Source organism: Aethina tumida, chromosome 3 (assembly GCF_024364675.1).
Source record: "Aethina tumida isolate Nest 87 chromosome 3, icAetTumi1.1, whole genome shotgun sequence".
NCBI lineage: Eukaryota > Metazoa > Arthropoda > Insecta > Coleoptera > Nitidulidae > Aethina > Aethina tumida.
This window is the reverse complement of record NC_065437.1, coordinates 1,152,637-1,169,034: the sequence shown is the minus strand read 5'-3', so window position 1 is coordinate 1,169,034 and position 16,398 is coordinate 1,152,637. Positions and strand designations below refer to the sequence as shown.

Below are 16,398 nucleotides of genomic sequence, written 5' to 3'. Positions count from 1 at the left end.
TTATTAATTAATCACTAGAACTTAGCCAATGATTAGTAGACATTAGTCACTAAATTATTAGTGAAATTTACTCATTCACCATTAAAAATTACTTATTAATAAGTGAAACTTACTGGATCTAGAATTTGGCTGAGTCCTCATTGAAATTGTGTTGATTAAAATCATGAAAGTATACTGATCAATTATTGGAACTAACCAAGTAATCAGTAAAAATTACTGTTTAATCAATAGAACTATAATGAATAATCAGTATAACTTATTCAATGATCAATGAACATTACTCATTAATGAAACTTACTAATATGTAAAATTTACTCATTCATTACTTAGAATTAAATTGTACTGTTACTCAGTTGTCAGTCAGTTCCACTGATTCTCGATGAATATTTTGATTGAAGTTGATTCAAATTTCGAGAAAATATCAGTCAGTCACTCATTAATTATAAACACATCAGTAAAGTATAGAATAACTAACATAATGGTATTCTCTTGTTACTAGTCTGAATTTTAAACAAGAGAAATCACAGCCAAAGGCATTTAATTAATCAAAGTAATGAGTTTAAAATACAATTAATAAAAAAATTGATTATTATTAGTATAAATTAACTAAAATTGAATGGATAAAACAAAATAGAATCACAAATTGCATATCATCATGTAAAATATTAATTAATATGAAATTAAACAATTACACGAATGACTATTTGCCTAAAAACAAACCCACACAAACATTGATAAAAGGGCATAACTATTTATTGGCGAAAGCACACAATTAAAGGCTCAAAAGAAATCGATTTTCAATATTCGGCCTTCGGCACAAATTGGTTCACCTCAATCTGGAATCCACTGTTCCTGTTCCAAACGCAAACATTGCCTTAAGTGATGATAATATTGCTACTCATATTTCCCCCATTTTGTCTTTATTTGCATTGCCCACATTTTTTATTTATCATACAATGGTAAACCGAATTGTTCACATTTCGTAACAAATTTGTTATTATTAAAGAGAAGAGTTTTCTTTTAATGAGAAAAAAAAAGGAGGATACAAACTGAGAGTTGATAATTAAGTTAATAAACTTTTCCGCTCTGAAAGGTGCCTAAAATTGTATGTAATTCAATAACCATCACACAGACAATTAAGACAACTTTTGATTAGTTTTGCGCTTCAGCCCTGATCAAACCATCAATCTTTATATAAAAGCGCTCTTTGATTTTGTGATATAAAGCTTTGATTAACTATTTTTATGGAGTATTAAATTATTATCTAATTAATGAGCGGATACTTTATAACAAAATAATGTTTTTATCTATTTATTAAAGTACATAATTTAATTATAATTAATTTCACATTCAACCAGTCTTTATCTTGTGTTAGGTTATAAAATGTTTTACAGTTTATTATACAATTCTGTTTTAACATATTATTTAAATAATTAAATTATAATTAACGAGATATTCCATGAATTTAAATTTTGTCTATCGACCCAACCTTAAACTAACTTCAACGTTTTATTGATATGAATAAAGTTTTACTATCCAACTTTATACAAACTTTCAATCTCTATATGTAACATGTAATATAACACATAAATTCGTGATTTGAAGCTTTAATGATCTACTATGAGTACTAAATTTTATCTAACTCTTAAACTATTAAAAATGTCAACTTTTTTCTGTTAATTTAGATTTTTATTATTTTATAACATTTAAATAGTTTTTGCCTTGAGTACTTTAACTTGTCATTCATTATGTGTACTCAGTGTACAGCTAAATATGAAAATGTTACTAATAAAAGTATAAAAGCCTTAAATTTGTTTGTACTCTAAAGTCTATACCTCTAAATTTATTTATTAAATTCTTTATGGAGTACTAAATTATAGTTAACTTATCTGTAGATATTAAAACGTTATCAATATCTTTCTGAAAGCTTTTTGTTGAATAAAACTGAATTATTTTATTAGTATTGCCTCATAACTATAAATAAAAGTACTCCTTTATTTTGTAAAATATAGCTTCAATTATCTTTTTATAGAGTACTAAATTATTATTAGTTTTTTGTTATGTTACTCTATGTTTTGTAACATTTATAAAAAACAAAATTGCTTTATTTTTAAATACAATTTAACACATAATTAACATAATTTAATGGTACGTTCCAATAAAATATTTGTTAGTTAAGTAAATTAAGCACTCTTTGATGTGGTAAAATAAAACTTTAATTATCTAATTTAAGGGAGTACTAAATTATTAGCCAATTAAAATAGGTTAATTAACTCAACAGACGAATAACTTTTTTATATAAAAACGAGGCAATCATTTATTTACTAAATTAAGAGATTTTGTCAAATATTTACGTAATCTTTGTATTAAATAATTTATTTATCTTGTATTTAATTATGAGAGAGAGTGAGTTCAAATATTAAAATGTTTTACTGAAATTACTTTCTTTTTAGTTTTAAATTTATTTATTAGTTTTCCTTTACAACTTTAAATAAAAACACTTTTCCAGTTTAGGATATATAATTATTTTTATAGAGTACTAAATTATTAACTTAGTACTGATGAGGGAGATATACAGTACTATATAATTTCTGTATTTAGTACTGACATAATAAATGTTCCTTGTTTGATTTTATAGAACTATAGAGCACATTGTTGAAATAATTAAAATTTGATTAACGAACAGTCGATTAGTTTAAACTTTTGTTTATCAGACTAAAACGTTCGAATTTACTTTGTTACAAACTATCAATCTCTTTAAAAACACTCCCCGACTTTATGATAAAAAGCTTTAATTAAAAAGGACTGAATTATTATCTAATTAATGCAACTATTAATTACACAACGAACGAATACTTCATCAAGCAAACTTTAAGTTTTCGTACATCAGCCAGATATTAAAATGTTACTTTCACTTGATCGCCTTTCAAATTTATTTATTAGTTTTGTACTTCAACTGTGATCTCAACAAAATTATTTTATAGTTCTACCATATCAAAGTTTTAATTAGCTATTTTGATGGAGCACTATATTAAAGTTTAATTAATTACAACAAGGAACAACTTCTTTATAATAAAACTACGTAACTACCTTGAGTTTCATTCATTTAACTCATAGCAGCCATTTTGGTGACAAATATTTGGGTGCAGACTCCAAAATAGCCATTAGATTTTGACCATCAGATTTAGTTTATGAGATAAGCTGCGTTTATTGATTTATGATGTACTCTTTACGTTTCTATTGGTTCCTATTGCCATCATGGATACAAATAACTCGTCTCCTTTGAGAGATTCATAATTCAGCGACAATTTTTACTGATTAAAAGGTTAATGAATTGTTAAATCTACTTTAAAGTAACTGTTGTTTTTATTCTTTATTGGACTTTCTACACCATCTTCGGGCAATACAGAAAGACTACTGAAGGATGGAATGGGTAATTTTTCAGGGTGTGGTGCAGGTCTTAAGAAGGTTAGGTTAGGTTAGGATAGTTTAGGGTAAGTTAGGTTAGGTTAGGTTATGCTAAATTAGGTTAGGTTAGTATAGATTAAGTTAGAGATCTGATTAAAAGTTTGATGAATTGTTAAATCTGCTTTAAAGTCACTATTTTTTTATTATTTTTCATGGGACGTTTCTACACTATCTTCTGGCAATACAGAAAGGCTATTGAAGGATGGGATGGTTAATTTTTCAGGATGTGTTACAGGTCTTACTGCTGAATCTAGATTAAGATGTCCATAACTTTTGTATCTATGACAAAAATAACAAGTTTAAGTTAGGTTAGGATAACTTAGGTTAAGTTAGTTTAGGTTAGGTTAGGTTAGACACTATCTCTTTCTAATGGTTCAACACATGTTTTACATACGAAATCCTAAGATTTATCTTCTTTAAAAGTATTGTAATCATCTGCTTGTGAATGCTACAGTGTTTTAATACAAAAAGACATAAAGATCAAGTCAGAATAATAATTTTTCAGGATGTGTTGCAGGTCTTACTGCTGAATCTAGATTAAGATGTCCATAACTTTTGTATCTATGACAAAAATAACAAGGTTAAGTTAGGTTAGAATAACTTAGGTTAAGTTAGGTTAGGTTAGGTTAGACACTATCTCTTTCTAATGGTTCAACACATGTTTTACATACGAAATCCTAAGATTTATCTTCTTTAAAAGTATTGTAATCATCTGCTTGTGAATGCTACAGTGTTTTAATACAAAAAGACATAAAGATCAAGTCAGAATAATAATTTTTCAGGATGTGTTGCAGGTCTTACTGCTGAATCTAGATTAAGATGTCCATAACTTTTGTATCTATGACAAAAATAACAAGTTTATGTTAGGTTAGGATAACTTAGGTTAAGTTAGGTTAGGTTAGGTTAGACACTATCTCTTTCTAATGGTTCAACACATGTTTTACATACGAAATCCTAAGATTTATCTTCTTTAAAAGTATTGTAATCATCTGCTTGTGAATGCTACAGTGTTTTAATACAAAAAGACATAAAGATCAAGTCAGAATAATAATTTTTCAGGATGTGTTGCAGGTCTTACTGCTGAATCTAGATTAAGATGTCCATAACTTTTGTATCTATGACAAAAATAACAAGTTTATGTTAGGTTAGGATAACTTAGGTTAAGTTAGGTTAGGTTAGGTTAGACACTATCTCTTTCTAATGGTTCAACACATGTTTTACATACGAAATCCTAAGATTTATCTTCTTTAAAAGTATTGTAATCATCTGCTTGTGAATGCTACAGTGTTTTAATACAAAAACACATAAAGATCAAGTCGGAATAATAATTTTTCAGGATGTGTTGCAGGTCTTACTGCTGAATCTAGATTAAGATGTTCATAACTTTTGTATCTATGACAAAAATAACAAGTTTATGTTAGGTTAGGATAACTTAGGTTAAGTTAGGTTAGGTTAGGTTAGACACTATCTCTTTCTAATGGCTCAACACATGTTTTACATACGAAATCCTAAGATTTATCTTCTTTAAAAGTATTGTAATCATCTGCTTGTGAATGCTACAGTGTTTTAATACAAAAAGACATAAAGATCAAGTCTGAATAATAATTTTTCAGGATGTGTTGCAGGTCTTACTGCTGAATCTAGATTAAGATGTCCATAACTTTTGTATCTATGACAAAAATAACAAGGTTAAGTTAGGTTAGGATAACTTAAGTTAAGTTAGGTTAGGTTAGGTTAGGTTAGGTTAGGTTAGGTTAGGTTAGGTTATGTTAGGTTAGGTACTGTCTCTTTCTCATGGATCAACACATGTTTTACACACGAAATCCTAAGATTTATCTAGATATGGCTACAGAGCTACATAAGATCCTTTCTCAAAATCAGGAATAGGTTTTCTTTCCTTTAAAAGTGTTGTAATCGTCTGTCTGTGGATGCTACAGCGTTCTAATACAAAAATACATAAAAATCTAGTCAAAATAATAGATATAATAACATAGTCAAGTGGGTAAGGATGAAGATTCTATTTTGACCTCAAAAGATTTGTGATGCCTTCAACTATAACTAAAGAGCTGATGACATTTTCAGAACCAACTCATTAAAGTTATCATAAAAATATCTTTGTTGTCGTTGGTCTGTGAAATTAAATAATTGAATGACAATCAACGAACTATCGAAGTTTTTCTTTGGCAGTTGGACTGTTGAAATGTTTGAACAAGATTTGATTAAATCGATCATTTTAAAATTCCACTGACAAGTACGTCTCCATATTGAATTTTTCGAATTTCAATCGCAATTGGAAACGCTTTGAAATGTAAAATTCTTATGTAGACTTACGGATGAAATTCTAACGAGAGAATGAGTGAGAGAGGGAACGTTCATCGTTTGTGTACCCAAAACGTCAGGGCATTAAAACGCAGTTTATCGTCGCATTAGAATGCACACAATTATAGTGTCGCGTTACACCCGACAAAATGGGCTTTACAGCCTTTCACTTCGGACTGGCGCAGTTTGATAACGCACATATAATAAACCAATTACATGTTCGTGTATCCGACATTGATAACGTATTAAAATGGGATGATAAATTTTCAAGCCCGGTCACGGGGGATGATGCATCGCCACCGATAAACCGGCCGCAACAGCTCCGTTCAAGAGCAAACCGGGCCCAAACTAACGGGGTTGTGGGGTTGAGACGTAAAAGTGAGCCGATTGAAGAGTGCACTAATTCGTGACTGATTCGCAGGGGGTCGCATAGATCACGCACACCACTACAACAACGCCTACAGAGCCCTGGACGAAACTTTGGCGATGGAGACCGCACTGTTGGCCGCACTGGCTCTGGTAAATCCCACCGAGACGCTAATCGTCGTCACTGCGGATCACTCGCACGTGCTCACGATGGGTGGACAGGCTACGCCCAGGGGACATCCGATACTCGGTAACTACAGCGATTTTGTGCACGCCGATAAGCAACGACCAATTTACGGATTGGTCGTTGGGCACGATCTTATATCCTATAGTTGGCAATCTTTAATTGATCATTATTATCAACTGTATCACGAACAAGAACCATTATTTTTTTTTATTTTATACGAGAATATCATGTAGTTTATTTAGTCATATTGATATTTATTCAGGAGAAGCAATTTAATACTAATATAAGAATATTATCTATAGATAAATACAGTAAAAAAGGAAAAAATAAATAAAAATAAACTAGTTCAATATTAACTATAGATATCAGTAAAAGAAAAACAAAATAATATTAACTAATAGTTGAGTAATATCTGTGGATAGAAATTGTAGAAGAAGAAAAGAACTAAAACTAATGGGCGAGTATTGTCTATGAATAAAATTTATAAAATAAATGAAAAAGTCAAGAGTATTAGAAGAAAAGCTAAGCACATTAGTTATAGATATAGATAGAAGTGAAATGAGTACTATCTATAGATAAAATATTGTAGAAGAAAAAAGAAGAGAATTAAAACTGATGGTCGAGTATTATCAGTGAATAAAACTTATAAAACAAAAGAAAAAGTAATTCAAGTTAATGGTACTATCTATGAATAAGAGTAGTACAAGAAAGCAGATAAATTAAGTTAAGAACTCTCTATTATCTATAGATAACAGTAGTAGAAGAAAAACAAAAGAAATCAAAGTAAAATGAGTATTATCTGTAGATAAAATACTATAGAAGAAGAAAGAAGAGAATTAAAATTAATGGTCGAGTATATCTGTGAATAAAATTTATAAAACAAGAGAAAAAGTAATTCAAGTTAATGGTACTATCTATGAATAAGAGAAGTACAAGAAAAGCAGATAAATTAAGTTAAGAACTTTCTATTATCTATAGATAACAGTAGTAGAAGAAAATCAAAAGAAATCAAAGTAAAATTGAGTATTAGCAGTAGATAAAATACTGTAGAGGAGAAAGGAGAGAATTAAAACTAATGGTCGAGTATATCTGTGAATAAAACTTATAAAACAAGAGAAAAAGTAATTCAAGTTAATAGTACTATCTATGAATAAGAGTAGTACAAGAAAAGCAGATAAATTAAGTTAAGAACTCTCTATTATCTATAGATAACAGTAGTAGAAGAAAATCAAAAGAAATCAAAGTAAAATTGAGTATTAGCAGTAGATAAAATACTGTAGAAGAAGAAAGGAGAGAATTAAAACTAATGGTCGAGTATATCTGTGAATAAAACTTATAAAACAAGAGAAAAAGTAATTCAAGTTAATGGTACTATCTATGAATAAGAGTAGTACAAGAAAAGCAGATAAATTAAGCTAAGCACTCTTTATTATCTATAGATAACAGTAGTAGAAGAAAATCAAAAGAAATCAAAGTAAAATTGAGTATTAGCAGTAGATAAAATACTGTAGAAGAAGAAAGGAGAGAATTAAAACTAATGGTCGAGTATATCTGTGAATAAAACTTATAAAACAAGAGAAAAAGTAATTCAACTTAATGGTACTATCTATGAATAAGAGTAGTGCAAGAAAAGCAGATAAATTAAGTTAAGAACTCTCTATTATCTGTAGATAACAGTAGTAGAAGAAAAACGAAAGAAATCAAAGTAAAATTGAGAATTATTTGCAGATAAAATATTGTAGAAGAAGAAAGAAGAGAATTAAAACTGATGGTCGAGTATTATCAGTGAATAAAACTTATAAAACAAGAGAAAAAGTAATTCAAGTTAATGGTACTATCTATGAATAAGAGTAGTACAAGAAAAGCAGATAAATTAAGCTAAGCACTCTTTATTATCTATAGATAACAGTAGTAGAAGAAAATCAAAAGAAATCAAAGTAAAATTGAGTATTAGCAGTAGATAAAATACTGTAGAAGAAGAAAGGAGAGAATTAAAACTAATGGTCGAGTATATCTGTGAATAAAACTTATAAAACAAGAGAAAAAGTAATTCAAGTTAATGGTACTATCTATGAATAAGAGTAGTACAAGAAAAGCAGATAAATTAAGTTAAGAACTCTCTATTATCTATAGATAACAGTAGTAGAAGAAAAACAAAAGAAATCAAAGTAAAATGAATATTATCTATAGACAAAATACTGTAGAAGAAGAAAGGAGAGAATTAAAACTAATGGTCGAGTATATCTGTGAATAAAACTTATAAAACAAGAGAAAAAGCAATTCAAGTTAATGGTACTATCTATGAATAAGAGAAGTACAAGAAAAGCAGATAAATTAAGTTAAGAACTCTCTATTAGCTATAGATAACAGTAGTAGAAGAAAAACGAAAGAAATCAAAATAAAATTGAGAATTATCTGCAGATAAAATATTGTAGAAGAAGAAAGAAGAGAATTAAAACTAATGGTCGAGTATATCTGTGAATAAAACTTATAAAACAAGAGAAAAAGCAACTCAAGTTAATGGTATTATCTATGAATAAGAGTAGTACAAGAAAAGCAGATAAATTAAGCTAAGCACTCTTTATTATCTATAGATAATAGTAGTAGAAGAAAAACAAAAGAAACCGAAGTAAAATTGAGAATTATCTGTAGATAAAGTACTGTAGAAGAAGAAAGTAGAGAATTAAAACTAATGGTCGAGTATATCTGTGAATAAAACTTATAAAACAAGAGAAAAAGTAATTCAAGTTAATGGTACTATCTATGAATAAGAGTAGTACAAGAAAAGCAGATAAATTAAGCTAAGCACTCTTTATTATCTATAGATAACAGTAGTAGAAGAAAATCAAAAGAAATCAAAGTAAAATTGAGTATTAGCAGTAGATAAAATACTGTAGAAGAAGAAAGGAGAGAATTAAAATTAATGGTCGAGTATATCTGTGAATAAAACTTATAAAACAAGAGAAAAAGTAATTCAACTTAATGGTACTATCTATGAATAAGAGTAGTACAAGAAAAGCAGATAAATTAAGCTAAGCACTCTTTATTATCTATAGATAACAGTAGTAGAAGAAAATCAAAATAAATCAAAGTAAAATTGAGTATTAGCAGTAGATAAAATACTGTAGAAGAAGAAAGAAGAGAATTAAAACTAATGGTCGAGTATATCTGTGAATAAAACTTATAAAACAAGAGAAAAAGTAATTCAAGTTAATGGTACTATCTATGAATAAGAGTAGTGCAAGAAAAGCAGATAAATTAAGTTAAGAACTCTCTATTATCTGTAGATAACAGTAGTAGAAGAAAAACGAAAGAAATCAAAGTAAAATTGAGAATTATCTGCAGATAAAATATTGTAGAAGAAGAAAGAAGAGAATTAAAACTGATGGTCGAGTATTATCAGTGAATAAAACTTATAAAACAAGAGAAAAAGTAATTCAAGTTAATGGTACTATCTATGAATAAGAGTAGTACAAGAAAAGCAGATAAATTAAGCTAAGCACTCTTTATTATCTATAGATAACAGTAGTAGAAGAAAATCAAAAGAAATCAAAGTAAAATTGAGTATTAGCAGTAGATAAAATACTGTAGAAGAAGAAAGGAGAGAATTAAAACTAATGGTCGAGTATATCTGTGAATAAAACTTATAAAACAAGAGAAAAAGTAATTCAACTTAATGGTACTATCTATGAATAAGAGTAGTGCAAGAAAAGCAGATAAATTAAGTTAAGAACTCTCTATTATCTGTAGATAACAGTAGTAGAAGAAAAACGAAAGAAATCAAAGTAAAATTGAGAATTATTTGCAGATAAAATATTGTAGAAGAAGAAAGAAGAGAATTAAAACTGATGGTCGAGTATTATCAGTGAATAAAACTTATAAAACAAGAGAAAAAGTAATTCAAGTTAATGGTACTATCTATGAATAAGAGTAGTACAAGAAAAGCAGATAAATTAAGCTAAGCACTCTTTATTATCTATAGATAACAGTAGTAGAAGAAAATCAAAAGAAATCAAAGTAAAATTGAGTATTAGCAGTAGATAAAATACTGTAGAAGAAGAAAGGAGAGAATTAAAACTAATGGTCGAGTATATCTGTGAATAAAACTTATAAAACAAGAGAAAAAGTAATTCAAGTTAATGGTACTATCTATGAATAAGAGTAGTACAAGAAAAGCAGATAAATTAAGTTAAGAACTCTCTATTATCTATAGATAACAGTAGTAGAAGAAAAACAAAAGAAATCAAAGTAAAATGAATATTATCTATAGACAAAATACTGTAGAAGAAGAAAGGAGAGAATTAAAACTAATGGTCGAGTATATCTGTGAATAAAACTTATAAAACAAGAGAAAAAGCAATTCAAGTTAATGGTACTATCTATGAATAAGAGAAGTTCAAGAAAAGCAGATAAATTAAGTTAAGAACTCTCTATTAGCTATAGATAACAGTAGTAGAAGAAAAACGAAAGAAATCAAAATAAAATTGAGAATTATCTGCAGATAAAATATTGTAGAAGAAGAAAGAAGAGAATTAAAACTAATGGTCGAGTATATCTGTGAATAAAACTTATAAAACAAGAGAAAAAGCAACTCAAGTTAATGGTATTATCTATGAATAAGAGTAGTACAAGAAAAGCAGATAAATTAAGCTAAGCACTCTTTATTATCTATAGATAATAGTAGTAGAAGAAAAACAAAAGAAACCGAAGTAAAATTGAGAATTATCTGTAGATAAAGTACTGTAGAAGAAGAAAGTAGAGAATTAAAACTAATGGTCGAGTATATCTGTGAATAAAACTTATAAAACAAGAGAAAAAGTAATTCAAGTTAATGGTAGTATCTATGAATAAGAGTAGTACAAGAAAAGCAGATAAATTAAGCTAAGCACTCTTTATTATCTATAGATAACAGTAGTAGAAGAAAATCAAAAGAAATCAAAGTAAAATTGAGTATTAGCAGTAGATAAAATACTGTAGAAGAAGAAAGGAGAGAATTAAAATTAATGGTCGAGTATATCTGTGAATAAAACTTATAAAACAAGAGAAAAAGTAATTCAACTTAATGGTACTATCTATGAATAAGAGTAGTACAAGAAAAGCAGATAAATTAAGCTAAGCACTCTTTATTATCTATAGATAACAGTAGTAGAAGAAAATCAAAAGAAATCAAAGTAAAATTGAGTATTAGCAGTAGATAAAATACTGTAGAAGAAGAAAGGAGAGAATTAAAACTAATGGTCGAGTATATCTGTGAATAAAACTTATAAAACAAGAGAAAAAGTAATTCAACTTAATGGTACTATCTATGAATAAGAGTAGTGCAAGAAAAGCAGATAAATTAAGTTAAGAACTCTCTATTATCTGTAGATAACAGTAGTAGAAGAAAAACGAAAGAAATCAAAGTAAAATTGAGAATTATTTGCAGATAAAATATTGTAGAAGAAGAAAGAAGAGAATTAAAACTGATGGTCGAGTATTATCAGTGAATAAAACTTATAAAACAAGAGAAAAAGTAATTCAAGTTAATGGTACTATCTATGAATAAGAGTAGTACAAGAAAAGCAGATAAATTAAGCTAAGCACTCTTTATTATCTATAGATAACAGTAGTAGAAGAAAATCAAAAGAAATCAAAGTAAAATTGAGTATTAGCAGTAGATAAAATACTGTAGAAGAAGAAAGGAGAGAATTAAAACTAATGGTCGAGTATATCTGTGAATAAAACTTATAAAACAAGAGAAAAAGTAATTCAAGTTAATGGTACTATCTATGAATAAGAGTAGTACAAGAAAAGCAGATAAATTAAGTTAAGAACTCTCTATTATCTATAGATAACAGTAGTAGAAGAAAAACAAAAGAAATCAAAGTAAAATGAATATTATCTATAGACAAAATACTGTAGAAGAAGAAAGGAGAGAATTAAAACTAATGGTCGAGTATATCTGTGAATAAAACTTATAAAACAAGAGAAAAAGCAATTCAAGTTAATGGTACTATCTATGAATAAGAGAAGTACAAGAAAAGCAGATAAATTAAGTTAAGAACTCTCTATTAGCTATAGATAACAGTAGTAGAAGAAAAACGAAAGAAATCAAAATAAAATTGAGAATTATCTGCAGATAAAATATTGTAGAAGAAGAAAGAAGAGAATTAAAACTAATGGTCGAGTATATCTGTGAATAAAACTTATAAAACAAGAGAAAAAGCAACTCAAGTTAATGGTATTATCTATGAATAAGAGTAGTACAAGAAAAGCAGATAAATTAAGCTAAGCACTCTTTATTATCTATAGATAATAGTAGTAGAAGAAAAACAAAAGAAACCGAAGTAAAATTGAGAATTATCTGTAGATAAAGTACTGTAGAAGAAGAAAGTAGAGAATTAAAACTAATGGTCGAGTATATCTGTGAATAAAACTTATAAAACAAGAGAAAAAGTAATTCAAGTTAATGGTACTATCTATGAATAAGAGTAGTACAAGAAAAGCAGATAAATTAAGCTAAGCACTCTTTATTATCTATAGATAACAGTAGTAGAAGAAAATCAAAAGAAATCAAAGTAAAATTGAGTATTAGCAGTAGATAAAATACTGTAGAAGAAGAAAGGAGAGAATTAAAATTAATGGTCGAGTATATCTGTGAATAAAACTTATAAAACAAGAGAAAAAGTAATTCAACTTAATGGTACTATCTATGAATAAGAGTAGTACAAGAAAAGCAGATAAATTAAGCTAAGCACTCTTTATTATCTATAGATAACAGTAGTAGAAGAAAATCAAAATAAATCAAAGTAAAATTGAGTATTAGCAGTAGATAAAATACTGTAGAAGAAGAAAGAAGAGAATTAAAACTAATGGTCGAGTATATCTGTGAATAAAACTTATAAAACAAGAGAAAAAGTAATTCAAGTTAATGGTACTATCTATGAATAAGAGTAGTGCAAGAAAAGCAGATAAATTAAGTTAAGAACTCTCTATTATCTGTAGATAACAGTAGTAGAAGAAAAACGAAAGAAATCAAAGTAAAATTGAGAATTATCTGCAGATAAAATATTGTAGAAGAAGAAAGAAGAGAATTAAAACTGATGGTCGAGTATTATCAGTGAATAAAACTTATAAAACAAGAGAAAAAGTAATTCAAGTTAATGGTACTATCTATGAATAAGAGTAGTACAAGAAAAGCAGATAAATTAAGCTAAGCACTCTTTATTATCTATAGATAACAGTAGTAGAAGAAAATCAAAAGAAATCAAAGTAAAATTGAGTATTAGCAGTAGATAAAATACTGTAGAAGAAGAAAGGAGAGAATTAAAACTAATGGTCGAGTATATCTGTGAATAAAACTTATAAAACAAGAGAAAAAGCAATTCAAGTTAATGGTACTATCTATGAATAAGAGTAGTACAAGAAAAGCAGATAAATTAAGCTAAGTACTCTTTATTATCTATAGATAACAGTAGTAGAAGAAAAACGAAAGAAATCAAAGTAAAATTGACTGTTATCTGTAGATAAAACATTGTAGAAGAAGAAACGAAAAGGTAAAAAATTTCAAATTAATAGTCGAGTATTTTCTGTGAACAAAAATAGTGAAAATATTATCTATCGTAGACTATTATCTATAGTATAAATAGAAGAAAAACAAAAACTCAATTTAATACTCAGCATTATCTATGGATAAAAATTAGGAAGAAAACACGATTTACTTAACAAATTACTCACATTTATAGACAAAAGTATAAAATACACATATTTAATCATTGTGTTTTGTCGGTTTATTCCTGGTGTGAAATTTGTTCCCTTTAATCTGTCACAAAGAATCTTTGGTTTCGCTGATTCAACATCCACAGTAATGAAATTACCACCCATTACACAAAATCCAAACGCTTTAACGTCGCGATGAATAATGAGGAACCGGTGTGACAAACAATTCGTACCGCCGCACAATTCTCAAGTTGGAAATTATAAAATAAAACCAATTTGTACCAATACGTTGGAAACACATAAAACAATTTCGTTTACGGCCCGGACGAAAATAAGTGAAAAGAGGAACGAGGAGTTAATAATTGATTGCAATTTCCACAATAGCCGGGACACATCACGTCGACCAGAAACAAATCGTAATAAATTTCATTCACACATTTACTCAGAAACTTGTTCTTCAACATGTCGTCCATTATTAAGGCGCCAACACATTTGTTACACGTCGACAAATGTACGTGGCGTCTTCAACACTAAGCCCATTACTCAACTGCACTTATTACCATCCCCTTATCTGAGCTAATAAGGCGTAAATATTCCAGGCCCGGACAGCAAGGTGTCGGACATCGACGGCCAACCCTACACCACCATCCTGTACGCCAACGGCCCCGGCTTCGCCATGCCCAGGATCATCCCTATGAACACGAGCAGCGCCACGGAGGACAAGAACCAGGTGAACGCGGCGGCCGTGCCGAGACAGTGGGCCACGCACGGGGGCGAAGACGTGCCCGTCTACGCACTCGGACCACTCGCCACCACCCTGTTCACAGGTTAGTGAGGCACCGTTTCGGTTTTGATTGATGCGTTCGTGTGTGGGTCAGAGACGACGTTAATTAGGCCGTTAATATTTATAAACGAATCGACCCCAGACATGTTTGTTTAATTAGGGTTTCGGGGGTTAAGAAGCGCGAGGGTATGAGATGGGTTAACTGGAGATTAAGGAAGAAATTCGGGGTGGCGAAATTAAAATTTTCAACTAAGCTCCTGCTCCTCATTTAATATCTTGAAAAACTTTTGTAATTAACAGCTCAGAAACAAAATGTCTGTTAAAACTAATAATTAATATATGTATATATAGATTTTAGAAAAACAGAAAAAACGTTTTTCAACAAACAGTGAAAGAATATCTAAAGATAAAAAATTGTAACCAATCAACAGTGATATTTATAGAAAAAAATATAGAAGAACAGAAAAAGCATTTTCCAATCAACAGACGAAAAATATTTATGAATATAAATCATAGAAGAAAAAGAACAAAGTCTTCTCAAACTAAAAACTAAACAATATCTGTAGATACAAATTTTAGAAGAAAAGAAGAAACGTTTTTCATGTAACAGTCAATGAATATCAATAGATAAAAAATTGTGAAGGAAAAGAAAAGAAGTCTTCTCAAACTAGAAGCTGAATGATATTTATAGTAGTGTTGTAGAAGAAATGAAAGTTTTATCAATCAACGAACGAATGACATTTATAGAAAAAGATATAGAAGAACAGAAAAAGCATTTTCCAATTAACAGTCGAGAGATATTTATTAATTTAAATCATAGAAGAAAAGAAACAAAGACTTCTCAAACTAAAAACTAAACAATATCTATAGATATCAATTTTAGAAGAAAAGAAGAAACGTTTTTCATGTAACAGTCAAAGAATATCAATAGATAAGAAATTGTGAAGGAAAAGAAAAGAAGTCTTCTTAAACTAGAAGCAGAATGATATTTATAGTAGTGTTGTAGAAGAAATGAAAGTTTTATCAATCAACGAACGAGTGATATTTATAGAAAAATATACAGAAGAACATAAGGAGCATTTGCCAATTAACAGTCGAGAGATATTTATTAATTTAAATCATAGAAGAAAAGAAACAAAGTCATCTCAAACTAAAAACTAAACAATATCTGTAGATACCAATTCTAGAAGAAAGGAAGAAACGTTTTTCATGTAACAGTCAATGAATATCAATAGATAAGAAATTGTCAAGGAAAAGAAAAGAAGTCTTCTTAAACTAGAAGCTGAATAATATTTATAGTAGTGTTGTAGAAGAAATGAAAGTTTTATCAATCAACGAACGAGTGATATTTATAGAAAAAGATATAGAAGAACAGAAAAAGCATTTTCCAATTAACAGTCGAGAGATATTTATGGAATTTAAATCATAGAAGAAAAGAAACAAAGTCTTCTCAAACTAAAAACTAAACAATATCTGTAGATACAAATTTTAGAAGAAAAGAAGAAACGTTTTTCATGTGACAGTCAAAGAATATCAATAGATAAGAAATTGTGAAGGAAAATAAAAGAAGTCTTCT

General features: G+C 28.6%; 1 protein-coding gene across 1 annotated transcript in view; it reads left to right on the top strand.

Moving 5' to 3' along the window:
* Positions 1–16,398, top strand: part of LOC109603951 (alkaline phosphatase-like) — a 113,698-nt gene that overhangs the window by 86,269 nt on the left and 11,031 nt on the right. Inside the window, exons 8-9 of the mRNA XM_049964512.1 lie at positions 6,209–6,403; positions 14,638–14,865. Coding sequence (XP_049820469.1) covers positions 6,209–6,403; positions 14,638–14,865 — 423 coding nt within the window. The remainder of the gene's footprint in view (positions 1–6,208; positions 6,404–14,637; positions 14,866–16,398) is intronic.